General features: G+C 46.0%; 1 protein-coding gene and 2 pseudogenes across 1 annotated transcript; 1 reads left to right on the top strand and 2 right to left on the bottom strand.

The window, feature by feature from the left end:
- Positions 1-311: 311 nt before the first annotated feature.
- On the bottom strand, positions 312-11,534 carry CENPV (centromere protein V). The gene is made up of 5 exons (XM_090292349.1): positions 11,099-11,534; positions 8,487-8,585; positions 6,785-6,854; positions 1,742-1,856; positions 312-699 (listed from the first exon to the last, which is right to left on the bottom strand). The coding sequence occupies exons 1-5, from the start codon at positions 11,467-11,469 to the stop codon at positions 575-577; spliced, it is 780 nt and encodes a 259-aa protein (XP_090148475.1). The 5' UTR covers positions 11,470-11,534; the 3' UTR covers positions 312-574.
- A 2,240-nt stretch (positions 11,535-13,774) lies between these two features.
- Positions 13,775-14,487, bottom strand: LOC149997420 (phosducin-like protein 3 pseudogene; annotated as a pseudogene).
- Positions 14,488-16,093: 1,606 nt separating this feature from the next.
- LOC149997419 (palmitoyltransferase ZDHHC16 pseudogene) lies at positions 16,094-17,127 on the top strand (annotated as a pseudogene).
- Positions 17,128-25,180: the final 8,053 nt, after the last annotated feature.

Genomic DNA, 25,180 nt, shown 5'->3' with positions numbered 1-25,180 from the left:
GTAAATTTTGTTAAGTGTACTTTACCACAACTTAAAGAAAAACTAGAAGCTGCTTTACATGAAGACTCAGTGATACCCTCCGCACTCCCCAAGTCTTCTGTGACCAGCCCTCTCTTCCTCTTCTGCTCAAATTATCTTCACAACTCATGTGGCTTTATCATCACCCACATTCCGATATTTCTAATAACCATCTGCCTGGCGTATTTTCCCTCCCAATTCAGCTGAAGCATCTTCACAGTGCTCAGTAAAAACCTGCTATTAATTGACTGGCCTCAGAAGCAAAATCAAAGAAAATGATAAATCACAGTAACTCCTTTAATATTAAAATATTTATTTTTCTAAAAGATCACACAAAAGTTGGGGAGGGAAAGAAAGATGTCAACTAGCCTACACCAAGATCTGAGCTGACGAAGGACAAAGAGCTGCCTAAAGAAACTGGTAGCTGGAGCAAAGGACAGAGCTCGGGACGGCCGCAGCCTGGGTCAGCCACATTCACAGGCACCACCGAGTGCAGAGGGCACAGCGAAGCTGCTGGCCCTGATCACCCTCCTTCTCAGGAAGAGAAAGCAGGAGCTCACTCTTTGGACATGTTCTGGATGGTCTTGTGCTCCTTCATGGCCTTCTCCCACTCGCTGCCATTGAACTCCTCAACGACCACACTGCGCACAGTGCCCTCATCCAGGCAGTGGGGGGCGATGCCTGGAGGCAAATGGCACGGAAAAAGGGGGGTCCCCAGGGTGCGTGAGACCAGGTGCTGTGCTGGCCCTGGGACAGACCCACACCTGCAAGCACCACCGTACTGCACCGGAGGCTTTCCAAGGGACACACGGGGGCACAGGGAGCCTCCAGGCTTACTGCCATCGTCTCCCGGGTGGGGAGCAGGCTTCCTGAGCCAGGGGCGGCCATGGCTGAGAGTGCAGAAGAGCAGAAAGACTCAGCCTAGAGCGATCTCAGACTGGCAGGCCTTTCCCAAGGCGCTAAGCATGAAATACCTCCCTTCTGTACAGGATTTTACACTTTACAAAAGCCTTTCCTGCTCCTCGAGGGAGGCAAAAAGGCGTCTCTGTGTGACATGTGAAGAACACTTGGAGCTGCTAAAGAAATGGGCCAGAAGGACGGCGTGATGGGGGGCCGCCCCCCACAGGAAGATCAAAGCCACAGCTGTGCCAGCATGGTCTGCAGGCTGCTCTCTACAGGGACTGAGACTCCTGGGAAACATCCTCACACTGCTTTCCACTCAATTCGCCCACTACTGGCACCATTCTGAGCAAGTGTTTAAAGGTTGTTCTCGCCCTCCAGGTCCAAGCAGGACTTGAAGAGGGACTTGGGGCAGAGGGAGGTTCTCCTGTTTGTGTTTTGAACCAAAAATGTTAATGGCATTATCAATGCCCCTCATTCTTGCCTCCTTTATCCCTTTAGCCGCTGTTGTTACAATCCCCTCCCCCTTCCTTTCCACAGGCCCATCCATCCCCCCACCCCACCCCCCCACCCCCGCAGTGGCACACGGTGCAGGCAGCACCAGCCATGAGAATCAGGATCTGGCCGGTGCCTGAGTGACCAGAGCCAGCCTTACATCCCACCGTTTGAAGGAGCCCTGTCCAGCCACAGCATGCACGTGGAAGGGCCTCACCGAGCCAGGCAGCCCAGGATGCCAGTGCCCACCTTCCGAGCAGCGTGCCTCCCCAGGGCCACCCAGGGGGACTCCGTGGGCCCCCAGGCTCGTCGCCGTTCCCGCACTCACCGAAGCCGCCGGGATTGGAGCGCGGGGTGTAAAAGCTCTGCACGCCGCACCTCTTACAGAAGGTGTGCTGCGCTCTGTGCGTGTTGAAGGTGTACGTGGTTATGCTCTCGGCTCCCTAAGGGGGAACAGACGGACAGGTGCTCTCTCACAAAAAGGCTTTTTTTGTCATTTAAAAAAATGTATCTGTTAAAAGGCTTAGCTGGTTGGGAAGCCCTTCTGGAGGGCTCTCAGGACGAGGAGGACATGTCTACTCTCCCTGAGACGGGAGGCTTCGCTAAGCAGGGAACCACGTGGCCACCCTGCCTGGTCAGTGCGGGTGGCTCCCGGTCCCAGAGAAGAGGCAGCTCACGCCTTCTCTGGGGTCCACCGCACACACAGCAGCTCAGCCTCGTGGTCTCCCTGACTCGCAGGAAGACAGGGGCCCATCAGGGGCAGAGTGAGCACGCCTGCTCCCCTCCGCTCAGGCTCGGGGCTGGCCCTCCCTGTCCCCAGACACCACTGCGCAACGTCTTAAGAAAACTGTTGACTCTATTTGAATTCATCTACAAAGGACAGATTGAGAAAAGAATACTTGCCAGACATCACAGACAAGTGGGCTAATTTCCTAAATGGATAATAACAAATGGGAAATTGGGCAAAGAATGTGAACAGTGAAAAGAAAAAACAGCTCTTTAACCTGTAAAATGATGTTTACACTCATGAACTGCGACCAAATATTTTTCACTTTCACTGTTGGGGACAAAAATTAAAAAGCTGTTTTAACACAGTATTGGTGTGTATGTGGAGAAACACGTGCTCTCATGTATCAGCCATGGGAATACAAATTGGTAAAATTTGACATCTGCCAAAATTTTAAATGAACATATCCCTTGACACACCAACTCCACTTCTAGAAATTTATCCTACAATTAAAATTCCATATGTATCCAATGTCATATATATGTGTATAGATGTTATAGCAATGTTTGTAAAGGCTAAAGATTAGGAAAATTGAAAATGTCCATCAAGAGAACACTAAAGCAATTATGGGCACTCATAAAATGGAATATTCTGCAACTTTTGAAAAGAATGAGGCAGTTCTATATACAAATACGGAACACAATCTCCAAGGATACAAAGTTAAGTGAGAAAGCAAAGCATAAAACAATTTGTGAAGCATAACGCCATTTCTATTTTTTAAAGGATAAACAAAAAGAAAGTTTTTAAAATGATATACATAAAAAGGGAAATAAAACAAAAAATAAAATAGAATAAAAAAGGACACACACACTTGTGTGTGCTTTTGTGTGCGTGTGTGTGTGTGAAAGGTTGAGGTGGAGGTTTCTTCCCACTGCCCGGCCTAATCGTCCTTCTTCCGCGGCCACCAGAACACCTTCGGGGTTCTGTGTCCCCGAGGAATCAGTTCTCTTCTCACCCCACAGCCACTTCACCACAGAGAAGCAGTGAAGAACAACTGCCACGTGGTCCCAAACCATCCATGGTTTTCTGATCGTACACTTTGACCCAAGAGAACTGAGAGGAACTGGGAGCAGCCTCACACCCTACTTTACCTCTTTCGTGACTGGAGGCCACCCGGTGCATTCAGATCCTCATTCCCTCATTATTCTGTGTGCCCCCCTGCTCCCCACTAAAATGCACAGCCTGTCGTCATCAAACAGTTCTGTACGCAGCCTCTCCGGTCATTTCTCCTGTCTTCCCGCCCAATCAAAAATCACCACTGTCCCCCATGTTCACAAATCTAACAGTCGCGTCTCTCAGCCACTGGATTCTCAACGTGTTCTTAACCTGACCTCTCAGTACCACTCCTTCCATTTTGAAACACTGTCTCCCAAGGACACTGCCACACTGTCCTGTTGCTCTTTCCTTCTCAGGGCTCCCTATGAATGCTGGCCCACCCCAGGCTCTGTCCTCAGCACCCCCTCTTTAGCTTCATTCTCCACCCGGCTGACCGCACCTGGTCTCTCAGCTTACGCGCCATCAATAAGCTAACAGCTGTGAGACCGGTGGCTCCAGCTGTCTCTCCACAACCACAGATTTACAGCCAGCTGCCCACTTCCTGCCCAGAAGGCATTGAAGATTACTTCATTCCAGAAGCTCTTCATTCCAGCACTCTGACCTGCTTCTCCCACAGGGTCTGGCAGCTCTGTTCGCCTAACCGCTTAGGCACAGCACTGGACGTAACTGATGCCTCTCCCCTCCTCTTCTTCACACCCAGTCCTCCTCAGAGTTCTGCTCAGTGTTTCTCTAAAACCATGGCTCTCAGAGTGGGGTCCTCAGACCAGCAATGTCACCTGAACATGTAAGAAATGTAAATTCCTATCGCCCTGTCCCAAGACCCACAGATCAGGAGCAGGGCTCAGCCATCTGTTCTATCACAGGTGACAGCACACACTGAGGTTTGACGGCCACCACTCTAAAACATTTGTCCAATTACCCATTTAAACAAATCTCCAATCATCTGTTTTCCTTCCATCTCCATGACCACCCTCCTAATCCAAGCTCCCGGCGCCTCTCCACTGACCGACCTCAGCAACCCCCTAGCTGTCCCCGTCTCTGCACTCACCTCCCCACAGGCCACTCTAAACACAGCAGCCAAGGCCACTACCCTGCTTAAGACCCTCCATGAGCTTCGTGCTACACAAAGAATAAAACCTACCCCCTTGTCTGCTCTTGTCTCTCTCCGGCCCGTCCTAGTCTTCTCTCACGTCCGCCGCACTGGCTGTGCTCAGCCCCTCAGACGTGCCGAGTCTGTGCCCCGACGCCCTTCACACCGTGTGCGCCCTTTGCCTGGGGCACTCCTCCTGCCCCTGCACCCGGTCTTCATCCTTCAGATCTGAACACCAGGAACCTTCCCGACAAGGCTACACCAGCCACCCGGCTACCTTCTGTCACACTGCTCTACTTTAGACGGCACAACCGGAATTTTTCTTCCTTATTTTTTCTGGCTACCGCTACAGCATGTAAACGCCAAGAAGGGCCTTGTCTGTCCCAGTAACTGCTGGGCTTCAGTGGAACAGTGCCTGGCACATAGTAGGTGTCGCATAAATACTTGTTGAATAAATCTAAGTTTTGTACTTAATTTTTTAAAAAACACAATATGTATATATAATGAATCATTACACTGTATATTTGAAACTAATATAAATGTTGTATGTCAACTATATCTCAATTAAAATAAATAAATAATAAATACAAACAAACAAACAAGCAGAAACTTGCTCCTTCAACAGGCTGGAGCCGAAAAAGAGAATGGTGCTCTACAGCACCAAAAAAATGCATTGCTAAGCAGGCCCGCGAAGGGAAAATAAGGGATAAAATATCAGTTCCAAGACCCAAGGGCCCAAGGCTGAACCTTGCGGTGTCTTCAGAAACTACCTGTCCTGGGTGCTCAGGAGCAGTGGCCTGGGGCCACACCTCCAGCAGGCATCTCAGGAGAGCACACTGGTGGCCTTCTGGGCTTACCGGAAAGATGAGACACAGGTATGCTGCCCACCTATCCCCTCTCCCCCACAAGTCACATAAAGGACCAGGGGACTAATAAAGAATAGGAGAGAGACCCTCGCCAGGTAGCTCAGTTGGTTAGAGCATCATCCCAATATGCCAAGGTTAGGAGTTCGATCCCTGGTCAGGACACATAGAAGAATCAAACAAGGAATGCGTACATAAGTGGAACAGCAAATCAGTCTCTCTCTCGCTCTTTTTCCCTTCCTCTCTCTCTCTAAAAGCATTTATTTTTATTTTTATTTTTAAAATTTAAGAAGGAATAGGAGACGCATCAGCCCAAAGTATCTGGGATTCAGTCTCTCACTACTCAGGAAAGACCAGGACTCATAAATTCATTCACTCAGTCTTCCCTGCAAGTCACTCACCAAATGTCTCCTTAATGTCAAGCCTGTGAGGCCAACAGCTGGCCAGACAGGACAATTGGTGGTGTCTGGAGTCCCTCGTGGTCTATTAGAGGAGACAGATGTAGAAACAGATCATTACACCAAAGCATAGAGACCTGTCAGACCATAATGGGGGCAGCCAAGGGGAGCCAAGGATAGAATGAAGCCCACTTCACATTAGCAACAGTGTGCCAAAAGCCCTTCTAAAAGAGTTTACTGTTTGACCACAGATTTTATTTCTAAGATAACTGGGCCTAAAATAATAATTTCTAAATCATCAAAGATTTATACACAGAGAGGTTCACCACAGTGTTGTTCGTGATTGGAAAAAATAGCCCTCAACCCTGAAGTTCACATACAGAAAACTGTTGATGGTAGTAGATTCAGATAACAAAATGTGGTGCAAACACAGAACAACTGTATCAGTAAACTAGGTAACAGTGGGGGGAGGAAGAGACTAGATAGTGGAGGGAAGACTTTTCATTCTATATATGCACTTTGTACCTTCCAGATTCTGAACCAAGCACAAAAAATTTCCCACAATAATAAAATTAAAAATTTTTATAGCATATTTTTTCATTGGAAAATGCTAAAGTCAATTACAAAATAAAAAGGTAAAATCCTACCTTGACTAAAAAACTATATATACTTAGATATATTTATCTGTGTAGAAAATAATGCACAAGGATATACACCAAAATATTTTTAAAGTTCTCTTTTTTTTACATATTTTATATATTTTTAGAGAGGGGGAAGGGAGAGCGAAAGCAAGGGAGAGAAACATCAACGTGAGAGAGAAACATCGACCAGCTGCTTCCTGAACATGCCCAGACTGGGGACCGAACCTGTAACCCAGGCATGAGCCACACTGGGCAGGGCTACACATCAAAATATTAGCAGTAGTTACCTTTGGGTGATAGGACTTGGGTGATCTTGTTTATTTGAAAACGTTTTCTCAGTAATATCAAACAAGTGTCCAAAATATAAAGGAAAAAATGGCACAACCTTTCAAAAATAAACAGGAACCCTGGGCACCCAGGGAAATGACAGCCCCAGGGAGGCCCGCTGGGCTCCTTTCCCTGGCTTGCCAGGGGCATGCTATCAGGCAGGGACTCACCCCCAGTTCCGCCTCTTCAACCCTGCTCCTAGCACTAACCTTCAGGAGCTTGAAGCGGGAAGCAGGAACAATGAAGTGTCTATTTTGCTTCTTCTTGCAAACACTGCAGCTACGGAAAGACAGAGCAAGTCCCAGATTGTGAACGGCCGTCTGCAGCCTCTCAGTGCCCAAGGGGCCCAGCCCGATAGGCTTTGAAAGCCGGCTGACCCCAGAAGTGAAGCCCCTTTCAGCACTACCCAGGGAAGGAGGAGCTCAGGCAGAGGGACTGGCCACCTGGGGTCTCGGCTCAGAGCTCCCACACCCAGCAGTCAAGACCACACCACCCTTGGAAAACCAGGACCAAGAGAACCACCTTTCTGTTACCCACCGCCCCATATATTACAGTGAAGGGAACCGTTGCCTTCTTCAGACGCCTGCATCAGGCAAGCTACAATCTCACACTGCTGGGACGCCCACACCACAAACGTTTACGGAAGGTTCTGTCCCCCTCTCTCCTTGCCCACACATCACAGAGAGCCGAGCTCCAAGTAAAACAGGTCCTCAGGACTGCCATCTTTGGAATTCAATCTAAGCCACCTCCTTTCAGTCCACCTTCAAAAAATTCTTATTTAGTACAGAATCCTCTATCTAAAGGATCCTCTAATCCTCTAGTATAGAGTCAAGCTGCCCTGGCCAATGTGGTTCTGTTGGTTTGGCATTGTCATCCCACAAACTAAAAGGTCAGGGCACATGCCTGGGTTACCAGTTCGGTCCCTCGTCAGGGCACATACAAGAGGCAACAGACGGATATTTCTCTCTCACATTAATGTTTCTCTCCCTCTCGTCTCCCTCTTTCTTGAATATAAATATATATATATAAAGAATCCATGGTGCCTCTCCAATTAGGACTCCACTGTTAGTAGCCTGGTCAGTTCCCCATTTGAGTAATTCCATGATATTTTTTCATATATAATTCAGGTACCAGATAGGAGCAAAAGGTCCAGAAGCCAGAGCCTGCAAATGCCAGGGAAGGTGCTAAAAAGCAGGCCCTCCCTCCACAGATCCCAGCAGTGCCACCTGCTTCATCTGAAAGAACAGAGCGAGAGGGCCTGGAGCATGCACCTCCACTCACTTACCCACTGGACCACCCCCCAGCACTGAAGGCTCTGCCAGAGGCACGTCACTCAGTGCCCAGACTGACCGACCTCCAGCTAACCACTCCCCACATCCACCAGCAGAATTTGTCTGAGGGGTGACTCTGCTGGCACAAGCCAGAGGGTCCTGCTCTGTGTCACCTGGGGCTGTGCTGGAAGAGTGAGCTCTCTCCCAGTCTCTCTCTCTCTCTCTCTCTCTCTCATACACACACACACACACACACACACAGCAGACTCAGTTATTTTTAGCCTCCGTCTTTTAAAAAAAATGTTATAATTCAAAACTTATAATAAATGACTCATGGATATGGACAACAGGGTGGGGATTGACTGTGGGAGTCAGGGGGAGGCGGGGCAGGGGAGAGCAATGGGAGAAAAATTGGGACAACTGTAATAGAACAACAATAAAAAAAGAAATTAAAAAAACAACTTCTAGTACATGCTACAGGAAAAAGAACAGAACAATGAGCTCTTATATACCCACCACCTGACTCCAACTACCAGGTACATGTTGATTCATCTATATCCCAACCCCTAGCCCGGGCTGAAGCACTGTGCTTTAGCTCATTCAGTCCTCTTACGCGAGCTCGGGAAGAGCAAACACTCACTTGCAGTCAAAGATGTGTAAGTCAGCCGAGGCCCAGACTTCAAAGCGAACCGCTCCACAGTGGCAACCTCCCGTGTGCTTCACCAGGCCCTGGTACTCGCTACGCAAAACAGAACGACAGAAAGGTAAGAATTCCTGAAGAGTCCAGCAGGCCCCCACTGCACCGAGCATGCTTTCTCTCTCTCTTTGTTGCAGAAAGAAAGAAGCAAGACGGACAAAACTCTTCTCTACATGACAACAGATGTCTCTGCTTTTGAGGAGGAACTGTGGATTTTATAAAAGAAAAAACTCAGTGCCTTCCTTGCCCGAGAGCTCTCAATGTTCCGTGTCTTATATGTTGAATGACAAAAGAAAGCATTCCAAAAACTTGGGACAAGGCAGGGTGGGACTTCTAATCCCACCACTCAAACATGTTTATTTATGTGTCAATTATTTACTAAAAATTTTTACAAACCAAGTGCGCAGCACTGAAAAGAGAGCAGTAAACAAGGTACAGCAGGCATGGGTCCTGGCCTTTCTGCCCTTACGCAGCCATCACACAATGACCCAAATAATATTTAAATGATTGTGATAAAGGTAGTACAGGCTGCTATGAAAAAGAAAGGTACGGGGACCCAGCCAAGTCCGAGGGTTGCGACAAAAGCCTCCTGAGAAAGTTACAAAGGCTCTTATAATTTTGCTATTTTCCCCTCCAGTATTTTACATATACATGACTTTTTATAGAGGTGTACATACATATTACATACAACTTTAATCCTTTTAAAACTTATTATATATAAGCCAGGCCCTTAATTGAACATGATTAAGATTTGATAAATATCATCAAAATGCTTTCCAAAAGGGCTGCTGGACACTCTTATCAGTAATCAATGAAAAAACATTTCACTGTCCCCTCTCAAGCAATAATTATAGGAAAAACAGCTTGCTGCAGTTTTAATCTGCATTTATTTGGTTATTAGGACTAAATGGGGGGAATGGGTAAAAAAGGTAAAGGGGAATAACAGGTACAAACTTCCAGGTAGAGGATAAATAAGTCACAGGGATTTATTAAGGCACAGCACAGGGAACATAACAACACAGTACTTTGTATGGTGACAGCTACTGCACATGTATGGTGATCACATCAGATGGTAGATAAATGTTGAATCACTATGTTGTACACCTGAAACTAATGTAATATTGTACATCAACTGAAACCTTTCTTTAAATTTTAAAGACTGAATGCTTTATGATGTTTCTTTACAAGTTGAATCAGTTAATCTGATGTAATTTTATTCTGCATATACAATGAATGCTTACTGTAAAATATTCAAAATTACAGCATTTGATAACATTAAAAATGAAAGTCTCCTATAATCCAAACACCCGCAGGAATCCAGATAACTATTTGCTATATAGTCCTCCAGGCTTTTTTAATACAATATTTTAACAAAAACAGTGCAAAATTATACATTCCTTTTGCATACAAGTTAATATGGTGCATATTGGTTTTTCACAGGTAAAAAAAATATCAGTCTATAGTCCAAAATGATAAAAAGTGAAGCACACAGAAAACCCAATGGTCCATCTCTGAGAGGAAATTCTCACTAAGAGACTTTCTTCTGGAACAAAGACAAGAAACATTTTTATTCATCCTCAAGTTGTTAGGTTGTTCTTGTTTTCTCTAGGGTTTCAATTCTTCTTTCCAATTCATAAAATAATGACAGAGAGATATTATTAGGGAGCTAAAATATTTCTCTGCAGCAGCAGCAGTTCTGCCGAGCAGGGATCTAGACGACTATCACATTTGGAGAAATCAGGGCAGACCTTGCCAGCGATAACATTGATATCCCCTTCCCAACATCACGGACACTCTGGAATCCTCCTCTGGCCACCTAAGGAGCTGGGGGTTCTTTTCCTGCAGTATCACAGCAGTGGGAGCGCAGTGAGAGTGCGCCGCCCAGGAGCATCCGTGGCGGAGAACAGAAAGACCCACCCCCACCCCCCACCCCCCACCTTAGGGACCCGCGCCCGCCGAGCTCCGGAATCCCAGCACCTCTTTGTGCGTGGTCTGCTCTGGGATGCAGAAACCCCTCCCCGCCACCCTGCTCCCTCCCAACGAGAGCCTGGAACAAAAACGGGATTGCGCTTCCCAGTTGGTTCAAAATTTATATAAGCTTTTCTCATCCCCATACCTTTCCCCACCCACCCTCTCCAAAAACATCTGCGTAACTATAAAAAGTGGTTCTGGTATGAGGAAAGATGTGGAATTGATCTTCTTTTCAATGGGAAAGGCCAGGGCACCCTTTGCCCTCAAAGGCAAGAGACGCGATGGCCGTCCCGGGAGAGACCCTTCTGTCCCAGGATGCCGTGAGTCCCTCACAAGATCCAAACCGGCGCCCCCACCCTTCCCGAGGAGAAGCCCCAACTCCAGTCAAGGCCGCTACAATTAGGAACGAGGCTGGTGCCACCGGGGGAAAGCGCAATGGTCACGTTACGGGTAAGACGCAGACCATAAAATCTGTCCCAAACCCGCAAGCAGGCAGAGGCGCGCGGCGGGCCGGCGCCCCGACTCCCGGGCCGGGGGCGTCAGCGTGGCACCGGCCCCCGCGCGCCCGGCCCAGCAGCACTCACAAGGTGTCCAGCAGGAGCTTAGCGGCACCCTCGAAGGTGAGCTTCTGCCGCTTCTGGAACATCTCCCAGCGCTCTCGCTGGTCGCCCAGGTCCAACGTGGCCACCGAGGATGTCGGAGTCGGAGTCACCGGGGTCGGAGGCGGTGGCGGCGGCAGGGGTGCTGGCTCCGGCTCCCCGGAGCCCGCCTCCTGGGCCCGTGGCAACGACTGCCTCGGCCGCTGCTTCGCCGACGGCTGCCTCGTCGCCGCCCGGCTCCTGCCCGTGGCTTGGTCCGTGGGGCGCTGTGCGCGGGTGGCGGCGGGAGCCCTTGAGGCCCCTGGCCGCCTCTGCCCGCGTGGCTCGGACGCAGCGTTTCTCCTTGTCTGCCGCATGGCTCCCGCAGCCCGGCGCGTAGGCCTCGCCGCCCGCGCGTCCCCGCCGACCCGCGCGCGCTCCTACCCGCCGACCAACCTGTACGCCCAGGGGGCGCTGCGCCCACCAGCCCCGGCCCTGGCCTCGGGCTTCAGCCCCCTGCCCTGGTTCGCCGCACCTGGCTGCGCCCCGGCTGCGCACAAAGAGGAGTCTCAGCTCGCCAGCAACCCTGCCCCTGGCCTGCGCCTGCCAGCTGCATCCTGCAGGCCAAACGGGAACGCGCTTCAGGCTTCGGTTCCCGACACCCAGAGCCTGTTTGCAAGAGCGGAGGTTCCTCCGTCCCCGCTGAACCCGGAGGGCTTTTTCTTATTTTCCTGACTTAGGTGGTCTTGGGTCAGCCCTGAATTCACAGCCACATCCCAGCAGGGAACCTACAATAACTTCATCTCCAAGAAGAGGACAGTAACTTACATGGAACCAGCGTGCGCCTGAAATGAGCTAATGTATGTAAATGGCCTGACACCAGCTACCTGCTGGACAAAGAGCAGCTGGAACCAGTTCTTTGTTTGTTTGAAGATTTTTTATTTATTTATTTATTTATTTATTTATTTATTTATTTATTTATTAAGAGGGCAGGGGGGGGCGGGGGACAGAGAGGGAGAGAAACATTGGTCCGTTGCTTCTTGCACGCCCCCAACCAGGGACCTGGCCTGCAACCCAGGCATGTGCCCTGACTGGGAATTGAACCGGTGACCTTTTCTTGGTTCACAGGCCAGCACTCAATCCACTGAGCCACACCAGCCAAGGCTGAAATCAGTTCTTAAACTTCGTCTTTCCAACTTTATATAAAACTGTGTATGTGTGTGTTTTATAATTTATTCTGAAAAAACCTGTTGACCATGGACATCCTGGGTGATATCCTCAATGACAGATATCCATGGTCAATAGGTCTTACAGAAGTAATAAATGAATGAAACTCACTGAATTACGTGATTATGGTTTTGTTGAACACTACCAAAGTTTTAAGCCAAAAATTACAAGAATCACTGATGAAACCTAGATATTTCCTAAACCTACTAGTTGCTCTATTTTACTCATATCTTCAAAGAAAGAACATTTTCTCTAACTCATTCTCCTACCTTTTTGTTTTCTACTTCTTTAATTTCAACTTTCTTCCATATTCTGTTTTTGTTTATCATTAGTTTAATAGTTTATTGAATTAATACATAATTCACTTATTTACAGTGTTTTTTGGTAATAAAAATATTAATGACTGTAAATTTTCCTCTAAGTATAGCTTTACCTGTACCTATTGGGGTTTTATATGGTGCTCTCTAAAAACTTCCTAGATAAGCTGTCTTAATGACTTGCTTAAGTACTCAGTCATGAAATCAGAGTAAATACTCCAGATCTGTTCTTCAAGATTATCTTGGTCCTTCTAAGTCCTGTGCATTTCCATATAAAGTATAGAATCAGGCATTAACTTCTACAAAGCAGCCTGCTCAATATCAACCATACTTCACAGTTCCTCTAATTTAACATTCCTAAACTTCATTCCTTTAATTTTTATTCTTGCCATACCAATAGCTTTTTTTTAAAGGAAATGTTTTAAAATTAAGAAGAGATTTAAAGATGAGCAAAGAGAAAAACAAAACTAAATAACTAAAAACAAAACAAAACATTAAGAAGGGGGGAAAAAAAGAGTTCCAAGAGCTTTAACAGGTTTTGCAGCAATGGTTATTTCTGAGATCTATAAGATTTGAAACAATTATAAAAGGCTAAAACCAAAGCATTCAGTCCTACATTTTCCTTTTAAAAAAAATCCAGATGACTTCTCACATCAAGAAAGTTCAGCCCTGGCTCGTGTGGCTCAGTTGGTTGGACCTTGTCTTGCAAAGCAAAAGGTCACCAGTTGGATTCCTGGTCAGGGCACAGGACTGGGGTATGCAGTCCATCTCCAGTCAGTCTTTATCGTCCTCCCTTCCACCTCCCTAAAAATAAATAAATAAAATCTTGAAAGAGAGAAAGGAAAGGCAGTGAAGGAGGGAGGGAGGGAGGGAGAAAGGGAGGAAGGGAGGGAGGGGAAGTTCGGGCTCTGGCCGGGCTGCTCAGTTAGTTAGAACATGGTCCCCATATGCCAAGGTTGCAGATTCCCTCCCCCAGATCACTACAAGCATAAATTAATGCATAAATAAGTGGAACAACAATAAACTGATGTTTCCCTCTCACTCTCACTCCCCCTTCCTCTAGCTCTCTAAAATCAATAAGTAAAAAAATAAATAAATCTTTAGGAAAAAAGTTCTGTGTGTCACCGCGACCGCAGCCTTAGTCACCCTCTGAATCACTGCCCTTCCTAATGGAGGAGCAGCCCACCAAAGACAGAAACTCGCCTTCAACTGGTGTGTTAGGGTTTTCCTCCAGGTCTGTCTTGATTGCTCCAGACTCAGATAATTTCCATTCCAACTCAGTTGTCAGGTTCATGCCAGCAAACACCAGAGGTCCCATAGATTGAGTCTTGGTATCACCATTAAGGTAAACAAATATCACTGTGGGCAGATTTCTTTCAGGATAATTAGGTATACTGGTTATTGAAATGGCTTTGATAAATGTGACATCAGGAAACTTCCTGGCAAGTTCACTGAAGTGCTGACCTACCAGCGCCCAGAGGGGAATCCCTTTTTTGTAAAGGTTCAAGATCACCATGACCCCTCTCCAGCTTCCTTGAACACAATTCTTTCCTGAGATCTCCAAAACTGCTCCAAATTTGTTCTTCACTTTAGTTGCTTTCCACTCAGCCAGTCTCTGCTGCCAGTACATTTCAATAGCTCGTTGGTCTTTCTCATTAAATTCATCTTCATTATCCTCCAGTTCTTCCAAAGTCATATCATCATATGTTTTCACAACTGACTGCTGAAGGACTCACTGCTCCTCCTCTTCCGTCTCCTTTTCCAGTTCCTTCAAACTTTCCTTTCAGGGCAAGATGTCCTTTGTTTGCGTAAGATGTCATTCCCCTCACTGTCTGCCTTGGGGTCTTGCATCTTGTCTCAAATAGCTCAAGCCAGGCTGGCGGGAGCAAACCAGTCCCCACCCCCTCCCCCAGTTCTCTTCCGCGCATGCGCCCATGCCTTTACCTTTCATTCTTTCACACCTCCTTTGAGAGAGAGTTAGACCAAGTTATGTTTTTCTTATTATTCTAGTTACTTTTTGATTGAATCAAATCAACTTAATTCCTGGAGTCATAGTGTTCAGGCACACACCGTTTTAATTGCATTCTTGGGTTTGGGGTGTGCAATAACTTTCTTCAACTGTTTTCTTCACCTCAAGACAATTTAATGGTATAATAGCTTTAAAATAAAATCCTAATTCATGTTTTTCATTTATAAATTGGGCTAAACCTTACATATACTGACGTGTTTTTACATATATGCACAACTGCACAACCACCACCCAGATCAAAACAGAACATTTCTAGCATCTTAAAAGGGTCCTTTGTCTCCCTCCAGTCAATCCTTTCCATGGATAACCACTCTTGTTTCATCACCATGGTTTTGAACTGCTTATGCAGTATGTACTCTTGCGTATGACTTACTTTACTCAGTGTTAGGTCTGTGAATTTCACCCATGTTGTTCATGTACCTGTGGTTCATTTACTTTCATTGCTGTGTAGTATTTCAATATATAGATATATTTTATTTATTATTTCTATTATTTTAAAAAATATTTTATTTACTTATTTTTAGAGAGAGGGCAAGGGAAGGAGAAAGAAAGGGAAAGAAACATTCATTTGCAAGAGATACACCAATTGGTTGCCTCTCGCACACCCCCAACCCAGGCATGTGCCCTGACTGGGAATTGAACCAGCGACCTTTCAGTTCACAGGCCGGCACTCAATCCACTGAGCCACACCAGCCAGAGCTATTCTTCCTATTGTTGAAGGACACTTAGAATGTTTCCAGTTTGGGGCTGTCATTATAAGGCTGCTATGACTTTTTTTAAGCAACCATTTTATTTTGCTCAAGATCTTATGTGACAGGAAACAAGGAAGGACTTGGCTGGACAGTTCTTGATCAGGGTCTCTCATGCAATTACACTGCGATGTCCCTGAGACCACAGTCATATGAAGGTAGGACAGGGCTGGACCTCTAAGATGGCTCCATTCCCATGGCTGAGAGTTGATGCTGGCTGGTAGCTGGGAGATCCATTGGGCTCTCAACTGGATTCCTACCTGGAACTTCTCCATATGCCTTGACTTCCTTGGGTAGCCTCAGAGAATTCGGACTTTAAAAAAATAATTGGCAGCTCAGAGCTCCAAAAGTGGGAGACATACTGTAGAAGTTGGAAATTTTACCAGGGTGGGTTTCTGTTGTTGGTTTTTTTCCTTATAAAAACTTTAAAAGCCTGCTGGGGTTTAGGGTTGGAGTTCCATTAACTCTGTAGATTAACCCAGAGAGAACTGAGTTCTTAACAGTATTACATCTTCCAATTTATAAATACATCTCTCCACTTATGAAATCCAATTTAATTTTTTCTCAGCAATGTTTTATAATAAATTTAATATATCTTTTGTTAAACTTATTCCTAAATACTTGATATTTTGTTGCTAAAATTGTTTTTACATTTTACTTTTTCATTTGTTTGTTGCTATACATAGAAAACAGAGATGAGGATGAGCTGGTGGCAGGTCAGGGTCCACAGGCTGGCTCTGTGGGAGGCAGGCCATGGCTGGTTGGATTGAGCCATGCCAGCCTGGGGCATTGAGCTGGAGGCAGGCCATCACCACTCCACCTGGATACCCACCCCAGGGCAGGAATGATATTGCAACAGTCTCCATCTGTAAGAAGTGCATCTCCCCGAAGCCAGCCAGGAACACACCACTGCAGGGCCTGCAATAGACTTATCACCAGACACCACCACCCACCTTGTCCTTCCGAGAAAGGATGACTCACAAGAATCTTGTCTACCTCTGGTTCCTGTGCAGTTCTGTGGCACTTGCCCTGGGTGCCCTAACTGTGTGGATGCTCTTCTCATCATTTGAGGCAAGACTGGTATCGAAAGGCACACCAACAAGGAGAGGCATCGGCTGCCAGCCAAGGGCACAGATTTTAGGAATCATTACAATTACAGCTGCTTGGGCAACTGGAAGTTATTCCTGGGTGTGGACACAGGAAGGCACTGGCTTACTCGGATGCTGTTACTTTCCAGTCACCTGCCCCACGGGAATGGAATAAACTTAGACCCCCTCCCTGGGTGGCCACTCAATCAGCCTCTGTGATGGCACTGTGAGCTGGATTCTGTCAGCCACAGCTTGAGCATCACCCTGCTTCCTGCCTTATCTCAAGGCCTCCAAGGGTAGCTTCTTGGAATCCTTGAGCAAAAAGAGCCAGTGGGTCTGCCTTAGGGTACTATGCAGGTGTAAGGGACAGATAAAAGTGACATTCAAACCAGTAAGAAATGATTAGCAGCAAAAGAGAAATGTAATCTTGAACAACTGTATTTTAGAAATAAAGGGGTTGGAGACATAAACAGTCAGAGTTAACCAAGTGTGAGGGGCACCCATCACGGAATATTTATCACCTGGGAACTATGCATGGTCAACGAGTTAAGGAAACTTATTTATGAGTTAATTACTACCCTTAGTTGATTTAGTCAATCACATTAGATTGTAATTCTGGAGTATCCAGTAGGGAAAAAAGGAGAGGAAGGGGAGAGGGAGGAAAGGCGCAGGGGCTGGGGGGGTGGGTTTGCTTGCGTTAGGATGAAAATGGCCAGCTCAGTTCTGGCAGCGCGCACCTTTGGATTGGCTTTTGGCTGTGCTCAGAGCTGCAGACCTGTGAATAAACAACTGCCTCGGTTACTACTAATGTCCTATGTCCTGATGTTTTATTGTGAGCACTTCTCACACAGCGATGACTCAATGACCTATCTCCTGGCTGCTGCAGCAGCAAGGCACGGTGTGGAAAAATCCTAGGACTGATGTTCCTCTACTCAGGCAAACAGAAGTTCTAGACACAAACAGGAGATGAGGCAGCTAGCAGCCTTGCCGGATGCTGACACCAACCTCCAGGTTACAGCACTGGAGTTGGCCACCATGTCTTCCACTTGCTGTCTGAGAAAGTATCTGTATGGTCGAGCTGAGATCCTGGCTTCTCAACAGGGCAAAGGTACCAGGCCTACTGCTGGGGTCACTGCCACATCTCACATGCTGAAGGGAGCAAAAATACAGGTATTTGATTTTAAAAAGGAAGGAAGGAAGAAAGGAAGGAAGGAAGGAAAGAAGGAAATTGTTTCTTGTATATTGACCTTGTACCCAATGACCTCGCAAAATTCACTTTTTCGTCCTAATAATTTTGATTTCCTCTTTAAAAAAGAAAATATTTTATTTATTTATTTTAGAGAGAGGGGAAAGGAGGGAGAGAGGGAGAAAAACATCGATGTTACAGAAAAACGTCCATAGGTTGCCTCTTGCACGCCTCAACTGGGGACCTTGCCCACAACCCAGGCATGTGCCTGGCTGAGAATCAAACCCACGACATTTCAGTTTGCTGGAAGATGCCCAACCCACTGAGCCACACCAGTCAGAGCTATACCATGTATTTCTTATATCATTACTGTCAAAACCAATCTTGTCAGCTCCAAAAGTTGCTGCTGAGCCTGGCATTCAAAATGTTTGCTGAATGAATAAATTATCAATTAAGACATAACCATATGTATTACAAGGTAAATTGTTCACAACAAGCACTGTACTGTTCATCTACCCAATAGTGATTAAAGAAATTTGAGTATTTTCCTCAGCTAGGATCCATGGGCAATATATAAGCCCTGGAGTGTCTATAATTTTTTTTCTTTTGCCCTGAAAAGTGAATGACCTTTTGTCTGGGAATAGGATTCTTGGCTATTAGTTGCAGTCTCTCCCTTCGGTTTGTAGATATTGTTCCACTGTCTTTTAGTTTCATTGTAACAAATGGGAATTCTAATACTAGTTGTATTTGCTTTCCTTTTGAAAAAAGAGTCTCCTCTTGCCCTGGCTGGTGTGGCTCAGTAGTTTGAGCACCAGCCTCCAAACCAAAGGTTCAATTCCCAGTCAGGGTACATGCGAGGGTTGCAGGCCAGGTCCCCAGGTCAGGGCATGTGAGAAGATTTATGTTTCTCTCCCTCCCTCCCCCCATCTCTAAAAATAAATAAATAAAGTAACCTCTTCCTTCAGTGTGAAAACTTAAAACTTCTACATTTCTCCCTTTACCAATGACGGAGTTCCGGAATTTGCCAGGATATGTGTACGTGTGTATCTTTTTGTATCTTTTTCATATTACTCCTGGGCGTCAATAAGCTAAATACCTGCCAAGCATGATAAAGAAAAAAAAGAGACAAAAGAATACACATTTATGTTAGAAATGAAAAAGAAAACATAACTGTAGAAACAGAATTAACACAGACTTATCGTGGGATTTTGTATGATTTCTTAGGCCCTTAACTAGAAAGTACTTTTATTGATTTTTCTTTAAAGAGAGAGAGGAGAGAAAGAGCGAGAAATACATTGATTTGTTGTTCCATTTATTCATGAATTAATTGGTTGATTCTTGCATGTGCCCTGACCATGAAATCAAACCCACAACCTTGATATATATAGGAACGATGCTCTAACCAACTGAGCTACCAGCCCAGGGCTAACTACAAAGTATTCTTATCATCTCTGGCTATTTAGCATCTGTTAGTTTGGGTGGTTTTTGATTAAGACTTGCTAAATCATAACTTATATTTAACATAGGTCCTTTTCTGAACAAAAGTGTCATATGTAGATAATGGGAAATCTATCTACTCCTATAGCTAATCTAACATGAGCAACCTTCCCTACCAGAAATGACATTAAATTATTCCTGGGTTCAAATTCATAGAGATAGAAACTAGAACGGAGTTTACTAGGGATGGGGGAGGGAGAGATGGAGACTTATCGTTTGATGGGTAGTTTCATTCTGGGATGATAAAAAAAGTTTTGGAAATGGATAGTGGTGATTATTGTACAACATTATGAATGTACTTACTACCACTAAATAATATATTTCATTTTTTCTATTTTATTTCTTTAAATTTTTATTGTATTTTTTCTAAATAACATACTTTAAAAATGATAAATTTTATATATATTACCACAATAAAAATTCTTCCTAGATTTTAAAGCACACATAAAAATATAAAGGGAAGAATTCTTTATAATTTTCACAACGTGTGTATATAATATAGCAAATTTACATGACAAAAGCTCCCCATTAAAATCAAAAGTGGGTGTTTTTGTACCTATGTTACAGAGCAGAAGGGGGTTCTTCCACGTGGCACCTTGGTGTAAAACCCAACAACCAGTGTTGAGGAAAACAGGTCTTTATTTACAGTATTCCAACCTGGGGAGGGCAGTGAGCACTTCAGCTCAGAGCCCTGTTCTCCCACGGGACCCAGCACTTCCCTTGCTGCCCAAAAGGCTGGAATCCAAAAACATGCCCAGAAGTTCCCCACCCCTTATCTGTCAGCTCTCTCCTTCAGGATCTGGGGTACGATGTCATCAGTCCAGGAAAACATGTGCCATGTTGCACTGGATCATGCATGGTTCTCTCTCTGCCCTTTCAAAGCCACATGGAGTTCCCCTCTGCCCTCCTTGCAAACCGAGTGGATCTCCTCTCCTCCTCACAAAGCCACATGGTGTTCTCCTAGCCAAAATATCTGCAGCCTGTTTTTAAATCCCTGACTGCATCACAGGACACAGCGGGCATGGTAACCAGTTCTGACCATTCACAGAAACTTGTACAGGCTCTGTGTGCTCTTTCTGCACCATTCCATGGTCAAAAAACCCCTCCTGTCTTCTTGGGGCCTTGGAAGAACCAAAGCCATATTTGCGTAACTGAGAAACTAAGCTACTAGCCATAGGCATGCAAAGGCATTTTATAAGCTGTTCCCTCTTCCCCATCCCCCAACCCGCAGGCTCTGGGGATTTTTGGAGACTACTCTGTAACACCTAGAGTAGTCAAATTCATAGAGACAGAAAGTACAATGGCGGTTGCCAGGGGCGGGGGGAAGGGAAATATGGAGTTAGTGTTTAATGGGCACCGAGTGTCAGTTTGAGAAGATGAGAACACATTCTGGAGATGGGTGATGGTGATGGTACACAATGTCAATGTCCTTAATGCCACTAACTAATCAATTAAAAATTACAAAGCGATCGCTTTTATGTTATGTAAATTTTACCATGATTTTTAAAAATTTTAAGTACTTATTTTTGGTTCCAGTTAAGGTCCCTAAAACCAACATGAAGAGGTCTCTGGTGACTCAGGACGTAGATAAAGGGATCAGTGTGTGATGTTCTCACAGAAGGAGACCAAATGCAACACTCAATCCTAAGAGCAAAACACAAAAACCCTGGTAAATCTGTACAGGACTTTAAGGAAAGGGGATCTGAAAATAGTATAGTGTGTCCAATTTGCTTTTTGATTCATTTGAAATATGGTATTGGAAGAGAGTTCTACAGATCATCTGGACCACCAGAAAGATAAACAACCGGGTGGGTCTGGGACGGACGGATTTGAGCCCTTCCCCAGCGTGGTGAGGGGTCTCCAGGCTCTTGACTCACGCAGGAAAGATTTCAAGAATGGGCCCAAATGAGCGGGAAAGCAAGTTCGGTTCAGGTAGAGGAAGAGGCGAGGATGTGCTGGCGTGAAAGAAGGGGAAAGTTCATGTTGGAGTGGATGCACAGTAAGCTCGTGAGGGAGCTGCACTCTGGGTCAGTCAGTTGGTGGGGTTTTATGTGTTTCCAAGGGTATTGTTTCTTTACATTGTGGCACCAAATTCCAACTCCACCTTTGGGTTGGGGAAGGGTTCTTGTTCCTAGTGTGGTCTGTTCTCGAACTGTCAGCCTTTAGCCCCTCTTGGCCCTCTTCTGCTTGTGGTGTCAGCTTTCATTATAATGAACTTCGGGGTCTGTCTCTGGTCAACGTTTCCTCCATCTCCGATGGATCTGGTTTTAGCCAGTCCTAGCCATTGTTGACTTCTGCGATTTCCCCACTCCACCCCACCCCCACCCCACCCAGGCGGGGGTTTCCTGCCAGGAGCTGTTTCCCTTTGATCACGCTCAGAGGTGGGGTCTCTGATGAGCCAACCTGTCTGACTTATTGGCCTGAGATGTCCGCTCCTGCTTCCTCATTCCACTTGTCAGGAGTTTTTCGTAACTTCTATCTGTCAGAACATGGAGGCAGCTAGAATGCACAGCTGGACTTTGGATATGTTAACAGACCTAGCCCGTTTCCACAGGATATGTGAATAGACTTAGCCCAGACCTGCAGAATAAGTCAACTAACCTGGTAGGGGGAAAATCAATGAGACACAAACGACCTACTGAATATGTTAATAAGCAAACTCACCTTCACTGAGCCGTGCAATTGGCAAGTTTAAAAATCGCGCCTGCAGATGTGCAGGTGGGACTCCTGGGCCCACGAGGAGGTCCAGGAGTCCCCGTTCCCTGTTCCCTTGCTCCCCATTCCCCTTACTCCTACCGCTCTCCAGTTGATCTGGAAGTAGCCTCTCCCCTCCACCCTCTCCCCTTTTTTCCCCTCCATAAACCTTTTGCTTACTCCTACGGTGGCCTCCAGGTGATCTCTCAGAGCAAGGATGCCCTGGCACTATCCTGCCTCAGGTCCTAAAGCAAATTCATCCTGAAACATTCTCTAAAATCAATAAATTAAAAAAATTTTTTTCTAATGACCAAACAGAAGCTGTCCTATTTCGGGCCCATCACAAGAAGGCAGGGTTCTCTGGAAAAGACAATAATGCTGGGAATCAGAAGGCAGCAGGAAGAGAGGAAGACCAAACCTGAGAGGGATTGGCTCCACAGGCCTGAGTCACAGGAGCTGAGCAGGGCTGGCGAGGACAGCACATTGTGGACGTCACTCATTCAGAGAGCTGCCAGAGCTGCAGCCAACTCAACTGCAAGCAACAGAGCGCTGTTGTATAAGTTTCCATGACTTGGGACAGGATTGCTAGAAATATGGAAGCATAAGAGAGTAAATAAGGGGCCTTCCCATGTAAATGTGCTTTCCAGATATGGTTTGTCTCTTCTTGAGATGAATGGTACTTGGTGTTGCTCCCCAACACAGAGGATTCTGTGTTTAGCTCCCGGGAGTGTGCAGAATCCGAACTGACCACCAGGGTGTCATACGGGCCCTGCAGGAGCAGCAACAAGGGGCTGATGTCCTTAAAGGCACCACTGGTATCCTCGGGCCTGAGAGGACTGCAGAGACTCCAGCTGCCTCAAAGTGGGGAAAGCACTTGACAGAGATCCGGGTGGGCCGGCCTCCCTGTACTCTCTCAACCACAGCAGGCGCCCCAAATTTCTCAGCTCATGTGGAAGGCCTGACTTCTTCCCCTACTGATATCATTGATCTTAATACCAGCGCCACTACTACCAACATGCCTGGGGTAAATTCTGTTTTTTGAGCATTTGTAGGGGCACCATTAACTTTTGTCCCTAAATTTTTTTTAAAGATTTTATTTATTTTTAGGAAGAGGGGAAGAGAGAGAGAAAGCTAGGGAGAAAAACATCAATGTGTGATTGCCTCTCACATGCCCCCATCTGCGAACCTGGCCCACAACCCAGGCATGTGCCCTGACTGGGAATTGAACTGGCGACCCTTTGGTTCGCGGGCCGGCACTCAATCCACTGAGCCACATCAGCCAGGGCTGTTCCTAATTTTAATGTACTGGAATTTATAAAAGATTTAGCAAACTTTTTTACTTTGGTCACAAAAATATTTGCCTATATTTCCTTCTAAAACATACAAAGCTTTGCCTTTGAAATTTCAGGCCTGAATCCACCCAGAATTTAGTTTGGGGTGTGGTATAGAGAAGGGATCTATTCTGACTTCTTAAAAACTGCCCCAGCACCATAGACCCTCCTTTCCCCACTCTTTGTATATTAGCTTTTTATACATATATGGCTCTTTCTCTGAGCTCTCAACTATGTTTCATTAATCCCGAGCCAACCATATTATCTTAATTACTATGATTTTATAATGTAATAAATGCTTGATATTTTGGTTTTTCAGGAGTGTCCTGTCTGTTCTTGGCCGTTTGCACTTTCATATAAATTTTAGATTTGCTTTTCAAGTTCCCCATACAATCCTGTTAAAATTTTGATTGGTGGCCATGGCACTGGCTGCATTGGCGTGGAGTGTGGGTGAAGCTGCCAGCTTTCAAGGGATTCTGTTTCTGCCACAAGGACAGGGGCTGCCATCAAGAGGACCAAGAGGGCCTCCAGCTGATGCCCAGGTCCTCCCCTACCCTAGTCGCTTCCTGTTCTCTGTCCTGCCAGGCCTCCCTGGGTCATTCATATCTAGACAGTCAATGCCCCCCCAAATAGGGCTACCCATGGCAGGGACACAGACTGGAACTTTCTCAACAGCACCCTCCCAGCCCCCTGCAGGTATCAGTTAGACCTCAAGAGGCACCTGGGCAACCAGGGGGCACAGCTCTGAGTGCCAAGAATTTCTCTGGCATCAACATAGAGAAATCAGGGAAGGGCAGGAAAAGGGGCAGGGCACGAGAGGATCTCACACGTTCTCCTGCATTACCTGACCTCTGCCCCCAGATGCCTTGTAGGACCCCTTTGCCCTTGATGTTTCATTCTTGTGTCTGACCTCAATCCATCTTGCGGTAGCCAAAGTTGCTCTGTTCCTGTCCTTACTGGGGGAGCTGTTCCACTCCCCCTACCCTATAAAAATGTCGCTGAGTGAAGCCACCACCCGCTCTGCTCTTCTTCATTAGTCCTAATCAGCGGAGTAAGGTGCTTCTCATTAACACGCTGACTCACCCACACACCTCTCCCTTTTGTTAGGAATCAGCTTCTCTTCCCCAACACACACACACACATACATACCACAAAAAAGAAAAAGAAAAAAATTACTTTGATTGGTGATGCATTAAATCTATAGATCAATTTGGATAAAACTGATTATGTGCTAAGTACTATTCATGGTCCTGGGTAACAGTGAACAAGATAGACAAGGGAGCTTCCCACCAAAATTAAAATGAAATCCAAACTATGTTCTGTGGCCTCTATAAACCAATCCCCACATGAGCTGTACTTCCCTTGTGCCCAGCTCATCTCCCACTATTCCCTCTTTCTCTGTGTTCCCATCACACCATCTTTCACATTCCTTAACTCCCCAAGCTCTCTTCCAGTTGTATTTTTGCTGGAATCTGCCTTCACACCCTATTCTGTATTTGCATGACTGGCTCCTTCTCTTTCAACAGGTCTTTGCCCAACTATTCGCCTTGTCAGATAGGCCATTATTCTAGCCAAAATGGCTGCAGCATAGCTCTCCGTTCTTTGCTTTATTTTTCTCCATAGCACTTATCACTGCCTAACATGAAGTTTGTTTTTGTTTTTCTCTCACTACTAGAAAGAAAGCTCCATGAACCAGAAACTTTATCTTGTTTACTCTTAGGTCCTCAGGGCCTTGATCTTTGCCTGGAACACAGTAGGCACAGTTGGTTGAGTGAAGGAAGCAAGACCTTACAAATGATGGAGAGGCTTTTGGAAAAAGCCAGACAAGATCTCTGAGTTGGTACATGTAGCCACGGCTGTCTAAAGTCTTAGAAATATTTGGCTAGTGCTTATCCATTATAACAAAAACTCCACTCAAACTGGCCACAATCCTTGAAGATTTCCCAGGGAGAATAGTATTTAAGCACCTA

The sequence above is a fragment of the Furipterus horrens genome, unplaced genomic scaffold (assembly GCF_987537825.1).
Source record: "Furipterus horrens unplaced genomic scaffold, mFurHor1.1.pri manual_scaffold_11, whole genome shotgun sequence".
NCBI classification, from domain to species: Eukaryota; Metazoa; Chordata; class Mammalia; order Chiroptera; family Furipteridae; genus Furipterus; species Furipterus horrens.
The sequence above is the reverse complement of the archived record's forward strand: the minus strand, read 5'-3'. Positions and strand labels throughout refer to the sequence as shown.

Excerpts from the sequence above, each read along its gene's own strand:
- CENPV (XM_090292349.1), bottom strand. The coding sequence starts at position 11,469 with ATGCGGCAGACAAGGAGAAACGCTGCGTCCGAGCCACGCGGGCAGAGG. Across the intron at positions 8,586-11,098 it reads AAGCTCCTGCTGGACACCTT|CGAGTACCAGGGCCTGGTGA; the intron begins GTGAGTGCTGCT and ends TGTTTTGCGTAG. Across the intron at positions 1,857-6,784 it reads CCCGCTTCAAGCTCCTGAAG|GGAGCCGAGAGCATAACCAC; the intron begins GTTAGTGCTAGG and ends GTTCCCCCTTAG.